This window comes from Periophthalmus magnuspinnatus, chromosome 24 (assembly GCF_009829125.3).
Source record: "Periophthalmus magnuspinnatus isolate fPerMag1 chromosome 24, fPerMag1.2.pri, whole genome shotgun sequence".
Classification (NCBI taxonomy): domain Eukaryota; kingdom Metazoa; phylum Chordata; class Actinopteri; order Gobiiformes; family Gobiidae; genus Periophthalmus; species Periophthalmus magnuspinnatus.
This window is the reverse complement of record NC_047149.1, coordinates 13026797-13050743: the sequence shown is the minus strand read 5'-3', so window position 1 is coordinate 13050743 and position 23947 is coordinate 13026797. Positions and strand designations below refer to the sequence as shown.

Here is a 23947-nt window from a genome sequence, read left to right as displayed (position 1 = left end):
GCACTAACAAGTCCATTTCAATACTACAGGAAAGGCTTAATAACAATTTCGATACCACAGTGATAAAAAGACAATAGAATTAGATTTTCAACACTAAATAATAGTATTTTCTTTAATGTTATACTGCAACTTTATCCTAATTCTGATCTAAAACTATTCAATAAAAGTCCAATTTCATCCTATTAATGACTTATTTTCCAAAATCCATACTTCAATGAGTATTGAACTTCATTACTAGTTTTAGTATCTTAAATATCTAGTAGCAAAATTTGGTCTTTTTAATAGCCAAAATGTAACATATCAGAATTTAACGGTAATCTTATTTTAGTATCTTTAGTTTTTCAAGTATTTTCACAACCAAAACTTTAAATTAACTACTGTATAAGTTTATGAATAAATCTATGCTATTACAACCACTGCCTCTTTCCTTTTTCTTATTATGGCCCCTTCAGTTCTTGTTGGCTGCTCCTGGATTGTTTCCCCTTCTTGCCCATTCTGAAAGCCCTCTAAGTCAACTAACCACACAAAAGCCTATATGGTGGCACAAACTGGCTCTGTGCCAAAAGCCTATTTTAGTGCACAGCAATCACTCAATGTGGCTTTTATTCACTTTTGTTTCCTCAGTTCCACCTTGTGAGTAGAAGCGTGAGCCGTGCTAATCCTTTGGCGCTGGTGTGCGAAGCCCTTGTAAAATGGGGAGAGGGGAGATAACAACAAGTTAGACTGAAAGCAACTATACTTTTTAAGTTATTTAACTAAGTCGCTCAAGGGGAACCGGCTTTAAGACAAGTTTTGTTGGGCAAAATGAGTGTCTATAGCAATCACAAGAAAAGTATAATTGATTCGAGGAATACATACTAATGCAATGGCATTTACAATTAAATTAATTCCACAGCCCTACCTTGAACTTGTAAGTGTGTCAAAAGTATCGAAACTCAGGTATTAAATCGATGCTAAAACTAATAGCTACTAACATGAAGTATCAGTACTGACAAAAAATAAAAATAAATAGGAGAAAAATGTAGATTTTCTAACCTTTTTAAAAATGATCTTGATCCCATATTCCTTCCCATATTCCTTCTCAAGATCCAAAGACTTACGCAACATAGAACATACAATGTTGACTGTAAAGATTGGTTTAACTTTGACAAGGCAAACATTTTGACAGCAAACTAAGGGAACACTCACTCAAATAAGTAACAGTCAGGCCCCGGGTGCTGCCAGAAACACAGTGAACTACTGACAGCCTCGGTGCTTATTCTGGACAAACAAGTCTGACATGTCAACAAAGAGTGGGACAATAAAAGTGAAAGAACGTTTGAAGACCCTGAGTCAGCTGATCAAACACAGCATAAGGAGCAGAAATATACCACTGAATACATATCATTACAAATATTCAGAGACTAACTACTAATTACGTGATAGATAGTAATAGTTATAGTCTGCAAAGTTAACTACATTCATTGTAAAAAACAAAAAAAAACAAAATGCATATTGCTAACAAGAAGCACAGCACTTGAGTTGTTGGTTGAGCTAAAATTAAAACTCTCGTGGGAGTTCTCAGAAAAGCTGCAAACCAGTACCGGGACATCTGGTTAAACTAGCAAATAGCCAGTTTACCTCGGGGTTGGAGTTTGAACTTTTAATACCATTTGAAATAGTGATAACAATTATTGCTCTAATGATTACAAAAATAGGGAACTTGAAAAACAATAAAATTCTGTACTGAATGCTGTGGTTGGAGATGTTTGTTCTGCACTACAAAACTTAAAGTGTCTTTTTAAAAACATATTTCACAAAACATTACCAATATATGATAATAACCTTGTATTATTCTGCTACAAGTTAACTTTGACAGTGCATCATTTTTACAGATTTTAATTATGGCCCTACTTTCTGCCAATACGCCCTTTATGTGTATTAGACTCAGTGTAATGTATATAACCTCTAGTCTGCTACATCTCGTGACAGTCTCACAAGGCTAATGTAACACCCCACTTCCTCTTTTTGGTGGATATTTCAGTCAGTTACATGCTGCCAGGCTGAGAGCACACGTGCTGACTGTTGAGTAGTGACTTCAGAAAAGTTCAAAAGGTGGATTTTTTTGGGTGCTCATTCTGTGCTATTTGTAAATACTAGGCCTGTTACGATAACACAATGTAAAGAATTATATTCCCATTAATATGGCAACTATTATAGAATTATGTAGGTACTACGCCCCAGTGTCAAATGTAATATTATTATTATTAATTCTAAAACTGTTACTATTCTCACTATTCCAAGTTTCATTCATATCACTACTACTAATATATTGCTATTACTCTACGATTGTCATAGGTTTACTGGCTATAGTGAGTGGAGAAATGAGTTGGTAAACATGTTTCTAAAGGGTTTAACAGTATGCTTTTATTTACATAGGTGGAGCTGTGTCTGACTTAAATGCAGCAAGCGTAGCGTGATGACTAGACCAACCAGTATTCCAGTAAAACCGCACTTTCTCATGTCCATTGTACCATGAACATCTCAATCTTTTGTCATATTTTTTTAACCAATTCAAAAGCCCCTGAGTGAAAAGCTTACCATCGCTTATTGCATGTCTGGTACAGCATGGTCTGACTGTATATGGGTCATTGGCGGCCTGGTTTAGTCGGAGGGTAAATTCGGGCTACACTGCCACTGCAGCTGGATGGTGGGATGATAAGTTCAAAGCGGGGGCACAGTGAAGTGAGATATTTTTAAAAAGGCAAACCAGACAAGCAAGAATGTACTCCTCAAGTCGACACTGAATATGCTATGAGAGAAATGACTGGGTATGTTTAGTGGTTGTCAGCTTGGAAAATGCTAAAGGGGCTCTTTTAATTTCAAGTGCGCACTGCAGACAGACAGGACTGAACAGGGGGTTGTAAAAAGCCAACGTGCGCTTGACTTTATTTTGTCTCGTCTGGGTTAGACTACTACAGGGAAACGCCTAGGGACCACCACCACTTAAGCAGGAGGGGGTGCACTCGGGTGGAGGAAAGTGTGGAAGAATTTGGGTTAGCATGAATTATTGAGTGTTGCAGCCGCAGTGCCAGCCATCCCTGTGCATGGCTTAAGAGTATATGTGAGGACATGTGGGTTACGTGTGGAAATAAAGGTTGTCCAAGGGAAGATTAGATAATGGACTATCTGTGTGGACAAAGGTGGAGTCAGAATCAGGAATCAGACTGAAGTAAATGTGTGGTTTTTACTACATTGTAATTTGAATTAAGTAGAAAAATGTAAACTATATACTACATACTACTACCACAACTTTCAATGCTATGATCATTCCTTCCACTAGCATATCACTGCTTCCATTTCAATATTTAATACACATTTCTGTCACTTTCCACTGGTGGCTTCACTCCATTCAAAATTCAAAAATTGTTCATGCTAAAACTGTAAAACAAATAGTGCTAAAATGAAGCTGTGTATATATTGGACTACCACACTGTACTATTGTATCTCTGAATGCAACAGGGCCCCTCTCGCACCCCTCCCCCACCTGCTCCTCTCCTTTGCTGCCTTGTCAACTTCCTTTTAACCCTTTCTAGTTATCTTTTCCTGCCTCAAGACATTCTGCCTTTTTGAAAATTTGGAATGGAGCCAATTAACACAAAGCCGGTTTGCCAAAAAGAGGGATAAAAAAAAGAAAAAAAAAACTTGTGGCAGTGGAGGAGGGGTAGAGCGCAGAGACATCGCTACACACTGACCTACATACACTTCCACACAGCTGATTGAGTCCTACGTGGGAGCCTGCGGCCAATCAAACGCAAGGGAGGAGTGTGAACTGGCCAATGGCGTCGCAGCCTCGTTGTGTAGCTCTTGACTGTCTCCGTACAGTTTTCAGTAATCATAAGACACCAGATTGAGCAAAACTGGCAAGATCACATAGGGTGCCACCACCACACAATATTAGTCACACAAAATGGAGTGGAAAAAAAAAAAAGTTAAAAAGGGAAATGTGTGTCTTGGCGTCTGTGTCCTCTGGCAGTGCAAGTGCAGACAGATGATGTAGGCTAATGCGCTAAAGTCATAGAGAGGATTAGTGGCCACATGCTCCTCTCTCGAACTGGGATAGCCTTTCTGAGCTGTTTGCATCTCTGTCTAAATTAGCTCCTTAACACTATTAGTGCCATTCAAAAATATCATTCCCGAAAAGTGGTTAAAAAGGCACTGTGTTGTAATGTTGTTGAGATTGTGTACATTCAAACTTGGCTGGCCAAATCTATAGGCGAGTGGAGAGTGAAGAAATTTGCATAATAGTGAAGGCCACAGACAAAACGCACACTATAGACTCTGAGACAGGTGCTGGGTTGTACCCACCGCAGGTTTGAAAGCATACTTTTACTACTGTTTGAGTGAATTTGAGCTTTACTAGCAACTAGGTCTGTCATGATAATTACTATATCGACTTGTCATTCAAAATATGAAAACTGGAACTATATATTTTGGGGCTCAGTATTTATTGTAGCACATTTCCTTCACAGTAGTGGGGAGATTTTTGTTGTTTTTGTTGTAATATGATAATATTTGAGCTGTAGAGGCTTTAATGAGTAACTTTTATGGCTAATTGTTGTTTCATTCTGCTATTCATTTGGCCTTTTAATGATAAAGTCTATTTAAAAATGGATTTACTGTGCTTATTTTGCATTAGTAGTAGTACAAATTAGTTTCAATATTATCATTTATCGCAATATATCTCTGTAGAGATATATCGTGTTTCAAAATGCAGTATCATGATAGGCCTACTAGTAACATGTGGGTAGTTGCTGTGGTGTAAGTTAATCAGAAGTAGTAGTAGTAATAGTAGTAGTAGTAGTAATAGTAGTCTTAATAGAAGTAATTAACCTGTTTGAGTGAATTTTATTTGTGTTAATATCGGGTGGTATTTGCTGTGGTATATGTGAATCAGTAGTAGCAGTAGTATTAGCAGCTGTATAAGTAGTAATAGTCCTGACAGCAGTATTAGTATAAGTCCCAATAGTAGTAGTAGAGGTAGTTCTAAGTGTATGTGTTCAGCAGCTGTAGTAGTGGTTGAAGCTTTTACAGCAAGGGTGTCAAACACATTTTCACTGAGGGCCACATCAGAAAAATGGCTGTTCTCAAAGGGCCAGATGTAAAATAAATGTTAAACTGTTTCTGTATGTATTACTTATTCATGTTACAAATATTGCATATGCATTTGCCTAGATGTAAAAATATGGCTGTGTAACTGTGTATCTCCTGATAAAATGACATTTTAAGACCATCATACCTTTTAATTTACCCTGTCGAGGGCCACATAAAATGATGTGGAGGGCCACATTTGGCCCGCGGGCCTTGAGTTTGACACATGTGTTTTACAGTATCTTTTGTAAGAAGACAATTTGCATATATCTACTTAATCTCAGATACTTTACACTATTACTCAAGTAAAATTATAGTACTTTTCAGTGTCCATCTTTCACAACTGCTGCGTGTGCATATCTCACTTTTAGGCAAACATGAATAAAAGCCTCAAATCCTGTCTTTGTCTGTTGATGCCAAATTACAGCATTTTGCCTTGCCGCTGTAATCCATCATCTCCACAGTGTTGGTTTAGTTGTGGGCGCTGTGAAAGCTCCCATTTCTTTAAATATGGGTTAGTGTGCCTGGCGCTGCAGCCGCTCCACCCCCACCGCACTTCTGCACTTCTGCACTTTTCTTGGCTTTTTATTGTCTCGCGTTCAAGACTTCGTTTCCTTCCTTCCTCTGTGTTTTTGCCACCGCAGCAAAACCAGGCCCCCGTATTTTTTAAATCTCTAAATAAAATGTACCAGCCCGAGTTGTTTATGTTGTTGGGAATTGAAAGGTATTTTCAGAGTCACATGTGCTAATAGTGTTTCACTTTTTCTTCCTTCTTGAGATGTCAGTTTTAAATGGACAATCTCCCTAAAAGTTGAGGAATATTCAGATTGTGTATGTATATGGACAACTGTTTTTAATTTAAGGATGTGTTCACACGAGCACATACACCGCATAAAACTGTAATTAAACTGGAACTAAAGTTGGAACCATACAAAACCAAGTCTACATCACGACTAACACATCCTAATCAGGCAATAGTGTATAAGGTCAATGGTTATATTGAAAGCAAGAATACGAAAGGTTACGAAGATATGTTCTTTTTGAATGTGGTGGGATCTGTAGTCATCATACCTTAGCACATGAAATGTTCAATTAGTTGCCTTGTCAGTGCAACAATTAGTTACACTGACAAGGCAATAGGTACGATGTAGTTGTTGTAATAGTATGTTTAATGCAACAGAGGAATCCAATGTGCATTTCAAGGAATAAGGAAACCATCGTAACAGTGAGTAATGTCGTATTTGCTATAAAACACTTGACTGAACATTTGGAATTATTTGATAAATATTCGTTTTTAGAAATAAAAAAATGTTACAGTGAATGCAAATTAAATCATAATTAGGCACAAGTGGCAAACACACTAGACATTAATCACACTGAAAGCCCTTTAACCACACAGTGATGTCAGCACACTATCGTAATCAACCATTGCGTCCCCGAGGAGCCGGTGGTCAGCAGAGGTTTGCCTTCAACATGGCCGTCTGCCTCACTCTTGGACAGCTAAAGCCGATCAGAGTTCTTCATGAATAATGCACACATTGACTGGAGAGCTCATAGCAAAATGGATTCCTTACCAATATTGACCCATTGGAAAAAAAAATTGCACTCAACTTGCTAAGCTCTCTCTAGAGTGAGTGAGATAAATATACTGTAGTAAGAATGAGAGGGGAGATGGGGGGAGGGAGGCAACCGGGACCCTCCCGTCTGAACACTGTCCCATAACAGACAGCTCACGTGCAGAACAGGGCAGGGCTGCACATGTTGGCTGGAGCAGTCTTTTGGGATCCTCTGTTTACATTAACTACACATTACAACGAAAAAGTCATCTATGCAACCCAATGAGTATGAGTATGGTTGTACTAGTTGCACTATTACTACCATACAGGCTGATGATTGGCTGAAAGAAGACATGTTAACAGTTTGTGGCTTCCTTGTTCATCTAATTATAGACCAGTACTTCACATAGTTGAATGATGCTTGTTGTTTTACATAGAAGTCAATATGGAATTTCTTCTCACTCTCAGAATGAGTGAATAACTATCACTGTTATTCACCTACATTCATTTTGCCATAAAAAATTTCCCCAAACATATCTGTAAGTAACTCACATGTCCTGAAAGTTAACTTGATCATTTGTTTTAGCCTATTTATATTGATTTTAGAGAACCGGGATGATGATTAACAGTTGTTTTTAAAAAGTTTTATAAGACAGACTTCTGCATTTTCAATCACACTTAGTCCCATAGAGTGTAATTAGAGCAGCTTTGTTGGAGCTGCTAACAGTGCATTAGAGGATGGTACTGCCCTTACTGTCTCCTCTTGACTCTAGCCAGATCACATGAGTGTTGACACTGTAGGCTACCCTTCCCCCAATACTAGTAGTAGTAGTAGCAACAGCAGCCACAAACCGACAAAATAAAGCTGAAAGGGCTTTAAAGAGAGGCACTGTTTGTTTGCAGGCAGACAAGCTCCAGAAAAGAAAGGACAACTGGAAAGTTGCAGAGAAAGCGGTTTGTTTCTTGAGTGTGTGACAACAGCTGAGGCCAGGGCTTTCCCTGTTCCCCTGGCCCAGCCCCCCATCTCTGTACAGTAATACTCACTTCACACGTGTCCACATACACCGAACACAAAGACCCTACTATATGTGCATTAGAGCAGGCCTCCAATGCTCAGAGCCAAAGAGTAGTAATAAGGAATCTGCACATGGCTAATATGTCCAAAGTATGTTGTTTTTAACCATTTCTGTGCAGCGGTCTACGGCGTACATGTAAGGAAAGTAGCCAAGATTGTGAGTTGCTATATCAAAAGTTGCTGTACATCATTATTACATCTGGATAGTATTTGGCAGATTATTGCTGCAGGCATGTGTCCATTTATACTGTAATTAAGTTAGCACAGATGTTCAATAGAACTCACCAAAGTAAAGTAAAACCATGGATATATATGGCTATAGTCTTGGCATGCCAAAGTTAGAATAAAGATGTGTTCTTGGTGAAATTACTATATGCTAACATGTGTAGCTTAATTGTTTTAAACTAACTGGTCAGGCACCACCTGCTTTTTTCCATGGGGATGTTATTGTTTTGCCTTGAATGTTCCACAATATGGCATCAAAACTTTCTATCCCCATGACAAGCAAGTGGCACCACCAGACCAGGTTAAAAGCAAGATCAGTGGAGAAGCAATTCCACTCACAGCAAGAGAGCATTTTTGAATAATAAAAACACATGGAATTCAATAAATGTGAGATAGACAACCCCCACCTCCAACCCCTCCAGAAAGGTTACATAGTCCAGCTTTAAGTTTGCAAGTACACATATGGCTGGACTACTACTACTACTACTACTACTACTACTACTACTACTACTACTACTACTACTACTACTACTACTACTACTACTACTACTACTACTACTACTACTACTACTACTACTACTACTACTACTACTACTACTACTACTACTACTACTAGAAAATTGCACATAACAGTACATGATGCCTTGATAACTGAGTTAGTCAATGAGATTTGCCCCAAGTACTATCAACATTGAAAACCATTGTAGTTTGTAGTACCGAAAACCTAGTAGTGTTTTGGGTATGTCTTTCCTGCTTTCTCCCCTTGCCACAAAAAGCCATTTGGAGTCCCTGCAGGTCTCCAGGTCAGAGGATATCAGTTACCATCTTCAGCTGCACACAGAGGCTGGGTGATTGATAGACAGACGCCTCACTAAATGGGACGGGGGCTTTGAGAAATGTCCTGAAGAGGAGAGAGGATTCACACACGCCTGCACCCATAATGCAGACAAGCAGACAAGACAAATAGAGTGAGTGAGGGAAGGTTGTGTCTGGGCAGAGCAATAGCCAAAGTGCCTTCAGGGGTTCAGTGATTTCATGCCCCCATAAGCATAGATACACACACAGACACACTGAACATTTTCTCTACCCGGATACCAACAAGAAAAAACATTTTAAAAATGGGGCACGTGTTGGGAAAATATACTGGAAAGTGGGTTACATTGTTGTGATTTTAAATATTTTGTTTTAGTTTATGGTAGTTGGAAATCAGACTGGTTTTTCAAAATTGAATTAATCATTGTCATTTTATTCAGTATCAATTCAAAGTGTACGGGTGTCAATATTTTTGACAAACCTACCTCAAACGCCAATATTTAGCAAATAGAAAGATGAATGAAATAGGTATTGTATGCCCAGCTGGTCTTAAGACTTGACCCTGTAACCTCTTTCTCATATCGTCAATGTAAAGATCTATGTTTTGGGCCTCTACATCAAATGCTTCACAGTTATGTTGAATTTCATGTGTGCTGGATATGTGGGAGCAATGCAATGCTTTCGGTCTCTTATCCTGCCTTGTCCAGCAGTGGCAGTAGGTTTATAGGTGAGGGGTAAAGTGAAGCATTTATACTCTGTTTTGGGTTACTGGGCCAGAAGTCAACATGTGACCTTTCGCTTCACTAGTTTAAATGCAAAAAATGTCCACAAGCCGGGAGTCATGTTATGCCCTTTTTGCAGTTTTAAAGGACTCGTTCGCAAGTTTCCCCGGAGGTCCTGGGGTCTTTACAATGATAAAACAAACTTGTCGAAAATTATTTGCGCAAAGGTCAGGTCAGTTTGTGCACCGTCAGCAAACAGAGGTCTAACTCTGGGGCTAGTCTATGTACACTACCACCTACCTTCTCCCTCCTCTCCCTTATAACTCCCAGGTGAGCAAACACAAAAGGCTCATAAAAAGATAACAGATAACAATAACACAGTGATCTGGTAATCTTAGTTTAGACTTGGCCTAGTTTCATCTTCCAAGATTAGTCATAACTGCTAAAAAGAGCATTGAACTGGGAGTGCTGGGGCAATAGGTCACAGGTGTCGTCACTCTTTCATGGAGTTTTCCTAGAGAACGTTTAGGGGCTAAGGCAAAGTATTTTTAAACACAATTTCCCAATTTATAGGATGTTTTTTATTGCTCAAAAGGTAGAAAATGTTTGAGAAGCATTCATTTAGAGTAATTGTGAGATGATTCTTGGTAGGGTTGTCAAAAAACTTGATACCCAGATACTAAGTAATCAATGCTAAAAATAGTAATGAAATGAGATAATCATTTTCATCATCAAGTATCAATACCGAAAGAAATCACATCAAATTTGACATCAAACTTTACCTCATAGTTTCAGAATAGCCTTGATCTTTAGCAGAACTATTAAAGACTACCTGGCAATTTAAAATACAAAAAACAATATTTACCCTTGTTTTAACAGAATTTAGAAATCTATAATTGCAAAGGTGGTGGACAATAAAATAAGTTTGTGATGTAAAGTGTCAGATTCAGCCTTTCACCTTATAATGGCACATAGTGCGAAGTAGACCGTCTGCTCAGCTGCTGCCTGTATCAGCACTTAGGGCTAAAGCTGCGGCTCAACAATGGCTGGCCTTCATCCTGGACTCACCCTCCCTCACCCATCCTCCCTTCTCTCCCCCTCCCTCACTCTCACTGCCTCTAAAGCCTGGCTCGGGCTGTGACTTCATGAACACAGTGGGATTATCGCGCTGAGAGGTTGCTGCTGCTGCTCCACACTGGATCACGGAGGCCTCCGCACTGAAAACAATGGGGGCCCTTAATCGCACTTTGAAACATCTGACATAAAGACGTGATTTTGACGGCCTCTTGGTCTTTACATACAACGAGCTATTATCAGCTGTAGCTTAGGAGAAGTGAAAACATCATTCCCTTGTTTAAATGAGGCATGGAGGATGTAGAACAGTGCCGGCCAGCGTGAGTACACTAAAACTAACCTATAGCAGAAACAGACACGGTTCACATGTGTGACTTTGACATATAGGGTTTCACACACACAAGAGAATCCACTGTGTCGGGGCTGAACAGGTGGTTGGTGCTGGGAGCTGCTCCATGGCATTCTCAGACTTTTGCCTAACAAATCTGAGAGTGCGGCCTCAGTGGTTGGAAAGCTTTAAACAATATGTAAAATTTGGACTAGTTAAATTTAAAGTGTCATCTCATCTTCAGATCTGTAATTATCTGTAAACACTAAATTATATGACAAATCTGACTCATAATATAACAAGATAAAGAAGGTCTGGGATGTCTTCTATTGAAACTAATTTTCAACAAAATTAAGATAAGTAAATATGTTTTGTAACAAAACATGAATGGTTGTTTGGCTTATCATTTTTATTATAAGCTTTTTAAAGTCTATTGCCAATCATATTAGGACTGAAATGATAAATAGGAATAACAATGACTAGTCACTGTTTTTGCTAGTCATAACTGTTATCTGCACTATACAGACTCTAAAACACATGCCAAAAGATTTTTCATATCTAACTCAACCCTTATTAAAAGACATTTCAGCCTTTATTTGGTTAAAAATCAGTTTTAAAAATCTTAGCCTACAACGGAAATATCATTTGACTAATCGACAAATGACCAATATTATCGCTGTTTAGTCAACTGCTAACATACTTGTTATACCCTAAATAATGTGTATCTGTTTGTATAACATCTGAAGTGGGATTAGTTTGAAAAGGTCCTTAAAGATTTAATTGAAAGCTCTATACTACAGCTGTGCCAAAAATTGAAAGATCAATAGATCGCAATTGAAAATTTGGCTGATCTCGGTGATAAGGCAAGTGCATTTTAAGCAGCAGGTCTACAGCAAGTTGTGTGGAAGTAAGAGTGTGTGATACGGAAGAGGAGTCACTCTTTTGTCTCTTTCTTCTGAAAGTGCTGAGTCAGGGCTACAGTTTCTTTATGTCTCCTCACGTTCCTTGTGTTTCACAAGTTTTAACTTAAATCTTCACAATTTGACTAAAAGTCAAGTGTCTCCGTCCCTCTTCCTCTCTCTGATCCAGCTCCTCACCTTTTCTCCTCTCTTTTTTCTACTCTTGTGCTTCTTATCATTATAATCCAAGTTAAAGTAAATGACTTCTCACCATTGAGTGAAACTTAAGAATTTAGTGCACAGATATCGCACGTGTTTCTGGGCTTAATATACTGAACAAACTAATTCCAAACTTTACATGTGGATTTGGTCCTATCAACAGGAAAAATAAATAAATAAATAAATAAATAGTGATCCTGACACCCTGCTCTCTATACCTGAAGTCAACTATCTATGGTTTTCAGTAAGATGGAAAAAGATCAATATGGGGGAAAAAAAATCTTTAAAAATTGAGCCCTACTCTATCCTATCTCATTACAATACTCAAGCAGCACCTCTCATCTGCTGCTACGTCCTCACTCCCTCACTAACTCACAAAGCTTATTGTACTCAATTAAATGTTAATCAGTAACAGAAGCTCCGCCCGTGCCTTGCAGAGAGGTGGAGTGGTGTAATTGAAAGAGACAGGCTCGGATGAAAACAAATTAAAGTTTAAACGCTCAAGAGTCACATTGGCTAAGACAAATTCTGAGAGTTCAAATCAGTCATGGCTACGCGGATGTCTGTTGACACCAGTGACAACACACAGTGATCTCTGGTTGCTGTGCGTTTTTGTGTGTGTTTGTGTGTAGTTGTGTGAGCGTGGCTGGAAAGGGTTTGATTACAGAAGGTGGAGGTGGTGCTGAAGGGGCCCACTTTAGCAATGTGGTTATCAGATAGACCAGGAAAGCAGGGGATGAGACGTCAGCCACACAGGCCACAGTAGTGGCAAGGGCAAGGCAAGTTTATTTGTACAGCACAATTTGTAATTCAAAGAGCTTTACAGAATAAGAGACATTAAAATCACAATACAAACAAATCAAAACATAAATAATAATCATAAAATTTACATTAAAAGAGAAGAGTGCAGAATAAAAACCTTTCAGTCATATACATAGCTAAACAGAACCGGCACCAGCAGGAGGCCGGTCTCTGAAGTCCTCAGAGTGTGAGATGGTTCATATGGCACTAACATGTCAGAGATGTACTTTGGTACTAGGTCATGGAGAGACACAAGCAGAGCTGCTTTAAAGTCTATTCACTGAGGCACAGGAAGCAAGTGCAGAGGCCGGAGCACAGGACTTTCTGGTTCTCGTCAGGACCTGAGCAGCAGCGTTCTGGGTGTACTGCAGTTGTCTTAATGCTCATTTGGAAAGGCCAGTGAGCAGGTCGTTACAGTAGTCTAACCTACTGGAGACAAATGCATGGAGGAGGGGGAGGGGGAAGGGGGGGACATTTAAACTGTTAAATTTAGTTGTGGTTTTACAACAATGTCAAATATACTTTTCTACTGTAGTATTTTTTGATGCAACGATACTATTGAGTACAGGTTTCTCCTTTGTCCTATATACAAGTTCAATAGATTTTTTATTGTGAAATCATTAAAAGGTAGTTGAGGTGACTAAAATAAACTTAAAATTAAGCCAAAGCAGCCTTTTCAGTTGGCCAGTCAGGCTTCCTGTACAGAACAAGCCACTTCCTGTTTTGATGTAAACAGATTTATTCAGGCCTCCTTCCAGTCAAACCCCCCCCCCCCCCAAAAAACAACAACTACATAGCCTGATATTATTTTTATACTAGTATAGTGTAATCTAATATAATATTGCATTTCCCAGGCTCACTCAAAAGATTTTCTACCCAGCAGACTCTATACTAACAGCTACCTTCTATAGTTATCAGTCAGAAACACTGCCTTCACCAGTGAAGAGATTGCTTAATCTGATGTGGCACAAACTGCTGAGCAACAGTTTGGTGGAGTGTGAGTGAACTTTGATAGCAAGAATGTGGGAATACAAATGACCCTGACCTAACAGTAACTTTTGTACAAGGCCTACTTGAATGTGCAGAGAACAGTGCACATAGCCACTTTGTATTATGAAATAAAGGACAGTCTAGAGAAGATTGCAATGCAGTTTCTGAAAAGGGCAGCATTACGAAATTCAAAATATTTTTATATATGGGTTAGTATTGTGTTCTGAAATGAAAGTAATATTCATCATCATTAAGAGCAATGCGCTATTGAATACGATAGTTCCTCTATTTTTATCTTCTATACTGTTCAGTGCACACAAGCAAAACAACATATAAATCCATATAAACCAACAATGGGAAGTGTCTCATTGGGAGTAAATTGAAGCTATATTTCTGGAGACTATACTTGACAAAGCCACATCAAAGATTTGAACACTATTCATTCCTTTTACAATCCTTCTCCTTGTCCAACATGGCAGACAAGTCTGCAATGTCTCTGCAAAATCGCTGTAGAGTTACACTGACAGCCGCAAAATGACTTTAAGGAGTGTAACAGGAGACTGGGGTCCATTCATTAGGGTCCACAACTGAATTCTTCTATTCTGTTTAAGAGAAATGGCAACAAGCTTTGGGTTGAATGGCTTGTTTTGGTCGCACCACAGTGTTTTGCATCTAGACAAATGAGGCAGCTGCCAGGGAAATAATAAGGGATGGGATAAGAGACTGAAAATGGTCTTTAAAACAATGGTGAAACTGTGAAAAACTTTCAGCCAATGCTGGATTAGCTGTCTAAGAATTGTTAATTGAAAAGCTATGCGTGTGATAGTAATATAATTTTAAACTGTAGTAACATAATTATACATAAAATGAATACTGTGTTAGTACTAGTTCTAATAGTACCAGTGTAGCATAGTAGAAAAAGTATAGATAGAGGCAGTACTAACAGCAACAGTAGTGATCATATTAAGGCTTGATTCTTCGTGGCTATTGCTGCAAAAGTAGTAACAGAAAAATCACAGTGCATGGTGTGAGAGACAGAATAAAAAAATTGTTATGAAAGACGAGAGAAATTGTGAAAGCCTTCAGCCAGGACTCGCACACTTTAAAACTTTAATAGACTGATCTGAATTCATCACGGGCACATTGAATAATTGAAAATATCTTTGAGCAGAACTGATCATGCTGAGTGTGACATGGACTGGATGGAGGAAAGTCAAAAAATATGTGAAAATCCTTCCCAAAGTCCAAAAAGCCGAAACAAGCCTCCTGTTGGGTTTGCCTTTTGGCTGTCATTGGCAATTAGGATTGAAGCACAAGTACACGCTGTACACAGTCACACACGTGTTTTTTTCACAGATTCTGCTAATTACAAGAAGGATGGAGAAGGGGTCCACTTTCACAGCTAGAAAGACAGTGGGAGGGAGGATTAAAGTGCAAAAAGAACAGGAGAGCACTACATTTGACAGTTGGAGACTTCAGATTCGGTAAATACAGTCTTGTCCAGTCAATTGTCATGGTTATAAAACTACCGTATTTTCTGCACTATAAGGCGCATCGGAATATAAGGCGCACCTTCAATGAATGGCCTATTTTAAAACAAATTTCATATATAGGGCGCACCGCATTATAAGGCGCATAGAATATAAACTACTGTAGTAGCTGGGGTTGTGTTCTGCATCCACGAGATGGAGCTGCGCTGAAGGGAACGTCAACAAAACAGTCAGATAAGTCAGTCAAACTCACAACACAAGTTAATGCATTCACAATATAGTAACTCTCGAAATAGTGCAACGTAATAACAATAACTCAACATTGTTCAAACGTTAATGTCCATATTCACAATATCTCCCAGCCTTGTTTAGTTGTAAACACGCGAAAGAAACACGTAAAACTCACATTTTCAGTTTATTCCTCATTCACGAATCCGTCGAGTTCTTCCTCTTCAGTGTCTGAGTTGAACAGTTGGCCGAGCTCATTCAAAGTGCTCGATTCCGTCTCGTCCAAATCGCCATTATCCATGTCGCTGCTGTTGTCTAACAGTTCAGTGACAATTCCTGCCTTCGTGAAGCTCGGACCACAGTTGAGATTGATATATCAGCACAGGCATCCGCGATCCATTGGCAGATTGTGGCGTATGTCGCCCGGCGCTGTCTCCCCGTCTCCCCGTTATCCCTATAGCGTCGGATCCTGTCGTTGCAGATAGAGCGGGTTGCGGACTTTCCAGCAGCGTAACTCCGCGCCCGGTCGTGCTCTCATGTAAATTCAAACGGCGTCTCAAAGCGGAGACACGGGGCTATCTAAATATTTTACCGTCATTACGGTAATCTGCCTCTGTTGTCCTGAAGGTGATGAATGAGAGCGCGGGGCTGCGAGGATTTTCCCAGTCATTTATTCGACGCGTAAAAGAAAAAATACGGATGGATGTGTAAAATAGAAGTAGTTGTGTGGAAAAAATGCAGCAAATGCTGATACTTTGTTTAACATGATTTTTATGGCTAAAAAAGAATAAAAGTCTAGGTCTAGGTGAGCTATACTGGCCCAGAGTGTGCTCAGTCCTTAAAGGGTTATTACCGCTATTACTTCAGCGACGCCTCCTGACTACGGGTGTCATAATTGACCAATATTGATCCATATATAAGGCGCATCGGATTATAAGGCGCACTGTGGGTTTTTGAGAAAATTAAAGGCTTTTAGGTGCGCCTTATAGTGCGGAAAATACGGTAGTCAAAGGTTGAAGAGGTACAGGAAAAGCAGTGTGCATTGAATAGAAAAGGAGCCAGAACAGAACCCTGGGGTACCCTTTGCACAAAAAAATTGAGACTACATATTTAGTCTTTCTTTGGATGCAATTTGTGATCTAAGTTCAATGTAATGATGTTTTGTCTTAAAATATGTGATTCCATAGAGATATAATGGTAATTTCTGCAAGAGATGAAACAACTAATTTACAAATGTTTACAATTTGCTGACCAATAAATAGCTGGTTCAGTCTAGTTCATTCGAATGTGATACAACCAAACGATGGCTGATGAAGGACAAAACCAGGACCCCAACCTAAATTTGACTTCTAAGGGGCACACCATTATAGTTGGAGCAGTGCCGGGTGCTGGTGCGTTCCCATAACCTACAGCCCCCTGGTCTAACACACTCAGAAAGACCTCCATTGGGATTCACAGCCAGAGGGCAGTTGTAATACACCAATTTGGAGCAAAGCTTGTTAATTTAGCCCCTCAGAGCCAGAAGCCCCACTCCCTGCTCCTCCTCCTACAGTCTTCACTCAACCCCCCCAAATCCCTCCACTTTTATTGCCTTTTCTTGGCTCTTGTGTGTTCGACTTGGCACAGTTCCAGCCTTTATTGAAAACCCTGCTGATTGTGAGTACCTGAGTGCAAGTATTCAGTCATTCAATTAGTCATCGCATGGAAGTTCTATACTATGAATTTGGTGCAGCTTTTTGCAGTGCACACCCAGAAAATCTGAAATAAAACACACTAAAATGGACTGTTTGTTAAAGTTAAGTTTCATTCTGATTCAAAGAAGAATAAATAAGATCAATGACATATCTATAGCAAGCAAAACTAAACTTGGACTATATCAGGACTAACCCAGGACTAACCCAGAACTAAACAAAGTCTAAACTATGCTAAACTTGAAGCACTATATCTCCCATAAACATTTTCTCCAAAGGACCACCAATAAAAAGAATAATATGCTCTTGTTTTGTAGTCTCTTTTGTCAACCCTGTCCGCTCTGATAGGGACAATAAATAATTTCAATGAATACACTTAGCCATTAAAATGATAATGACCGTTCCCAGCAACTTATGAGGGGCAGTTTTCCATACGCCTACACAGAAAGTCTGATGTGGGAATGTGAAGTGGGAGGAGTAATGACCTCTATGCATGTGGATATGAAGGTGGTACAAATGGCCATCCATTGTAGAGTGACATGAGCAAACACCCATGAAAACCAGACAATATTGAGTCTGTATGCAGCAGAGGCCATGGTACAATATGACTGTGAAGGTTCTCAGTCATCCAGGACACTGTGCAGTAAAAAAGGTCAAAGCATCTTTGTTCTGAAGGATTTTACAACTTGGATGATGCAAAAACTGCACATGTACAAAAACACACAATTTATAGATCTCCAACCCCGTATAAAGAGCTTTACCCAGCAAGGGTGCTCTGGACAGTGGGCAGGGAAGCACATGAATGAGTGATTAAGTTTAAGACAGTGAAAAATGAAATGCTATCTGATCCACACAACGATATGTCATTTGGTGATTATTTAACATGGTAATCAGTACTTTTTTGAACCCAGACATTTTTCTCCACTACTCCTACTGGTCAGCTTTTGTTGAGTGAGTGACAGGTGGATTTAACCAGTCACAACGAAGTGTGTTCATTGTTTTGTTTTTTTTTGTTTTCTTTTTTTTTCCTCAAATTGCTTATCCCCACTACATTATATTAAAATAGTTTAAATCAAACATATGCTATATATATATATATATATATATATATATATATATATATATATATATATATATTTTTTTTTTTTAAATTTTAAGCAAAACACAAACACATTTTCAAAGTATTGGGGTAAATAACCTTCAGGTGCTGTTATAAACTTATCCCGCCACAGTAACTCACACCCATTTGTCGCAAAACATTGAGGGTGTTAAGCCCAGACATGATCGGGCAAATGTGCGTCTGTGCACGTCTGCCTGTGTGTGAATGTATGTCACGTTAAGACAACACTCCAGTAACGCATATGTTATCATTTGTGCAGGGAACTGTATGTACGAAGAGTTTGGGGACATGCATGCTGGAGCTAAATTTCCAAACCTTAAATGAAGTACACTGGACTAGTGCTGCTCAGGCTATTTAAACCAGACCTGCTCCCTGTGTGACATAACTAGGTCTTAGCCTGCAATGGGCAGCTGCTATGAAAAGAAAGCCAGTTAAAGCTAGGTTAAGTAACACCACGGTACAAAGTTCACTTACAGCTAGGAATATACACACTCACTTGCACACAATCTGAACTGTCAAATACAGACACCTAATCATTCACTAAAAATAAATATAGTTTGTTTTTCTGGGTTATTTTAAGGTCAGTACTCACAAATATTAAAATGTACCTTATACCACCAGTTTTCAGGCAGTCTTTCTTTCTAGGACTGAACTTGCTAGAAATCACCACACTATTATTATCAGCAGCAGCAATAAAAGGCTCTGACATTTGAGCTGACAGGTAGATTGGACTTGGTGAAAGAACCTTTCATGGACAAGATTATATGGCTAAAATTATGGAAGCAACATTATAGGTTTAGAGCAAAAATACAGTGTTATGATACAGATATATATATTTATTTAAATATATGTTACTGTATAAATGGGCATTGCTGGCTGCCTCCACACACCATACATACTTTTGCCAGATTTTTACACATAATGTATTTGATTAACCAGATCATATTATTTTAGGTATTTGTCTTTGTGGTTAACACTTTATTTGTGCCAAAAATCTAAACTTAACTATCCAATTACCACAACAGTACTGGTAAAATAATTGACATTGAATAAATAAATAAAAATAAGTAAACTTAATGATCCAGGAGCCTTTTGTAGGATGTGTATAATCAACCACACAAAGAATTTGTCATTTTTATTACGTAATACTAAGCTGTGGTGACGAGCTAATCAGGTGTGGCATACACTTGTTAGGTAATATGACTCAACAATGCACATATTACATTGCCTGTGTATTGTTGGTCAAATAACAGTCCAACCAATGGAGTTTCTTGGTTACAAACAGATATTGTGATAATGTTTTGTGTGACTATTAAAACATAGATTTAAATGAGTGCTTATGGTTATCTGAAAAAGATATGCAGTTGACTGATGCAAGCGAGAACCAGGCAGAGAAACCCAGGGGGATTATTAGGATTTGCTCAGTAAATCCTGTCCACAAAGTTGCCCTGGCTGTATGAAACCGCAGCAGTGCACAGCTCACTCTCTGTACATGTAAAACATTAGAGATGATTGGGGCAATGAATAGTTAGAGATACTTAAAAGCAATTAAACTTCCGAGAGTATTTCTACTTCTTTATGCTTCTTCCTATAATATTGGTTGGTGTTGTGAGTTGGCATATACAATAACAATAATAATACCTTATACTTGTAATGCACTTTACAGGCTTGCAAAAGCCTCTCAAAGTCCTACACTGTAGTAATTATTTATTCACTCCAAATTTCATGATAGTAAACTACTATAGCCACAGCTGCTCTGGGCAGACTGACAGAAGTGGATCTGTGCCATCGGCCCCGATTACCAGCATCAATCACTCAAGCACTCACCACTTTCATATTAGGCAATATGGGTCTTGCCTAAGGGCACAACAGAAATCAATCCTCAGACCTTCAAATTGGGAGACGATATATTATGTTTTTTAATTTATGGTTTTGAAAAATCTCACCTCTGTATAAGTCATCACTATTCCACTACCTAACAAGAACAAGTGCTTGAACTGAACAAGTTTAATGTAAAACAATACATTTTTGTAGTGGTCCAGTTCATCTCTGCTTAACCCGAAATTCATAGAACTGTAGTTACATTTGGAACTTTCATTTACGTTTTACATCTGCAGCTAGTCTGAACCAATGGACTTATGTCTATGTAATAACCTGTATGACTATGTATAGGTATTACTTTCCATATAACTATAACTGTATTTTGCTTCCAGCCACATATGACCTTTGCAAAAATGCTCAAACTCTCTTATGCTTTTATATATCAGAAACCATAACACAAACTGAAGTTGTGTACTTCAGCCAAGATTTACTGACATATGAACAGCATGTAATATTAAACGGGTATAACAGCTTGGCTCTCATGCCCCACATTCTTGGAGTAACAGCCCCGTGTGGTGACAGTGAACCCGGCCTTGACTTGTGGGGGACACACAAGCCCCTCCTCCCTCTCCCCTGCTTGTTGTCACTGAAGCATATCACATAGCACAACTTGAGAAGGCTTGACAAAATATGGCCCATAGGCCCACTAGAGTATTCTTCAGTTGGCCTTTGCCCCTCTGCCCCAGGACCTTTCCTCTCCACTTGCTCATTTCATAGAAGACCCCATACATCTTTTGAGTGACAAGATGGTGTCTACTTGTCTACTTTAAAACACTGCTTTAGCTTTTACTACTTACTAATTTGAACTTGTGGGGACAGAGCGGTTATGTAATTCCCCTATGGCAGGATCTTGCCAGTTGCCTACCTGATCCAGAAGGCTGGCCAAGAGCTGCCAAGGTTTACATAATAAATGACAAGCAGCGCAATCATGCTTTAGGTACAGTAATGGATAATGACTTTCAGTGCACAGCATGCTTCATGACAACTTGGATCATTCAAATACAAAATAGAAGTATGTGTTTATGTCCTTTCAAATTAGCTTTTTGCTATTACCATCTCCCTCTTAGCATATCAACAAGAGGCGAAGGTTGCGTCAGTCCAAAATAAGCTACTGTATTTCCAGACAAACCGGTTACAACGATCAGTGTATGCTCTAATTCCAGCCATGTGACTCAGAAGAAGGATACTGCTCCATAACTCATCAGTCAAGCCTCAAAGGAACAAAGACCTGCTGCGTCTGATGGCACTCTGCCTGCTTCCCACTGGCCTTCACCATAAGGATTTGACATATCCATTTGAACGACAGTAACAAGCTATAATGTTATACAGAGGGTATAGGTAGAACAGTGTGTTACTGGGAGTGCAGCCACATGCGTTTTGTTTTTGTTTTGAAGAGGGGGTAGCAGAGTGTGCATGTGCGTGTATTGACAGAGGAACCAACCACTCACCTTCCATCCTGCAGAGCTGTTACTGTCGCCTTTGTCTTTGAAGTAAGGGATAGATCTGACCATCCAGTCATAAATCTGGGACAGTGTCAGTCTCTTGTCCGGCGCGCTCTCAATGGCTTTAGTGATGAGGTCAGCGTAGGAAAGGTTACCCCAGGCGTTTCTGCGCGACGATGCTTTTCTCGGAGTGGCCAAAGCACTGGAGGTCAAGGCGCCAGATGTGGCCGAGGGGGAGTGTGAGCTGAGCGGGGAGCCTCCGCTGTCATGACCCGGGGAGGAGAGCGCCCCATCGGCTACGGGACTGCCGCTGCCCTGGTCCTCCGTGGGGCCACCGGAGTCGATAGCTGTTGGGGTTGTTCGGTCCTCCTCGTCATCCTCTTCTTCGGGGATGATGTCTTTATTCTCTGGTTTTACCGCACTCGAGTCCGGTCTGGGCAGCGGCCAGGTGCAGGACCGTGGCCGTTTCTGGGGCTCGAAATCCGGATCAATGGCAACGTCCAAGTCCTGGAGAGGGTCGTGCAGCGCTGCTTCAGCCATTGCTCTGTCACAGACCCTCCGCTTGATAAAACAAAGTTAGGCCAGAAGAAACGAGGAGCTGTCAAAGTCGCGTCCCATGAATGCGCGCTCCTGGTTCTTTGTTGCTATTTTACTGCTCTCCAACTTACTCTCGCCTGTTGAAGACATAAAACAAGTCTATCAGCGATGACATGTAGTCTTAGCGATTAAATCAGAATCCAAAGACACAAACACAGTCAAAGCAAACCGTGACCCTTCAAATCAATGTAATATTAGGAGCATTTAACTGTGAATGGCAAAGTATACGCATATCAATACCTTGCACAGGCGCCTCTTGCTCAAATCCTCAATACAGTCGATCACTGTCCTCCACGTCTTCCAGTTGTCATGCTTTCTTCTTCTAAGCTCACAGCTATAACACAAATGTCCGTACAAGTGCGTGTAAATGCGTGTCTATGCGTTACAGGGCTGCCACCTCACTGACAGGGTTTACTACTGACAGTACATAGCTCGATTTGCTCTCCATACGCACAGTTACACACACTCTGACACACGCATGCGAGCCAGCCCAAACCCAGCCCCCTGGATAGGGCTAAGGATCGCCTTTTAAAGAGACATGCGCGTGTGAAGAGACTGGACAGGCAGGTTCAGGACACGTCCCGACATGTTAACGATATAGCGTGCAATAGAAGAGACGTAACCTACAAGCTAATTAAACACTGACTGACGCATATTTCCCTTAAGAAATAAATAGATTAAAGTCTATGTGTAACTACATGTGAATGTTTTGCTTTTTCTCCAGCTTTTGCGCACAAACAGGCCTGAAAATGTGACTTTAATACTTTAATGTATTCATATTCAAACAAACAGCCTGGTTTTGTGATTAGAAGTTGGCTAATGAAAGTGATACACGAAGAGAAATCTGGAAAAATTCTAAAAAAAAAAAAGCATTCAAAATAATAATAATAATAATAATAATAATAATAATAATAATAATAATAATAATAATATTTGGGTATTGTTAAAAATATCTAAAGTGTGCGCATAAACGATGTATTCACAGGCTCTATCAGTTCATCAGTGTCGCACCTGTTCCTCAGTCTTCCTCGAGCTCGCACTCGCAGAAGGTCTTGTGCGTGGTGACGTCATCCCGTGATTAACCACAGATAACCTTGCACCTTTTTTCTTCTCCCCTTTGCTGGATGAAAACATCTCCTCTCCTTTGTCTGTCCCATACTGTCCACACTCCACAGGACGCTCCAGGTGCACGTGGACATACATGCTCGTGCTCCAAGGCTATGTACAGGAATGTGAGTGCAGGGAAACCAATCAACACATCTGATGCCTACAGCCACTTATTGTGAATAGATTTTTTTTTTTTTTTTTTTTTTTTTTTTTTTTTTACCAGTTATGCCTCTATCTTTTGAATAATCCATGTCATTGTTATGTAAGTTACAATATATTTTTAATCTTTTTTTTTTCATTTAGTAGTGAATATGTTATGTGGTCACATAAAACTTGTGTAAGTAGACTCTGAAATACTCATTATGCATATCATCAAGTCATTTTATTAATTTTCTATATTGTTAAGTTGAGAGTGCTCATCAACCCTGACCTTAATCTATGAGAAATATTCAGTTTGTTCACATTTTACATTTTTCAGTTTAAAATTTGGGGTTTACATCTCCCGGTAATGGCTATGAGGACACAAAGCCAAATCATTATTGAAGTACATGTCGCCTTT

General features: G+C 39.5%; 1 protein-coding gene across 1 annotated transcript in view; it reads right to left on the bottom strand.

Moving 5' to 3' along the window:
- Window positions 1-22786, bottom strand: part of foxo3b (forkhead box O3b) — a 40598-nt gene extending 17812 nt beyond the window's left edge. Inside the window, exons 1-2 of the mRNA XM_033991470.2 lie at window positions 22522-22786; window positions 21691-22358 (exon numbers count right to left, since the gene is read on the bottom strand). Coding sequence (XP_033847361.1) covers window positions 21691-22224 — 534 coding nt within the window. The 5' untranslated portion in view covers window positions 22225-22358; window positions 22522-22786. The remainder of the gene's footprint in view (window positions 1-21690; window positions 22359-22521) is intronic.
- Window positions 22787-23947: the final 1161 nt, after the last annotated feature.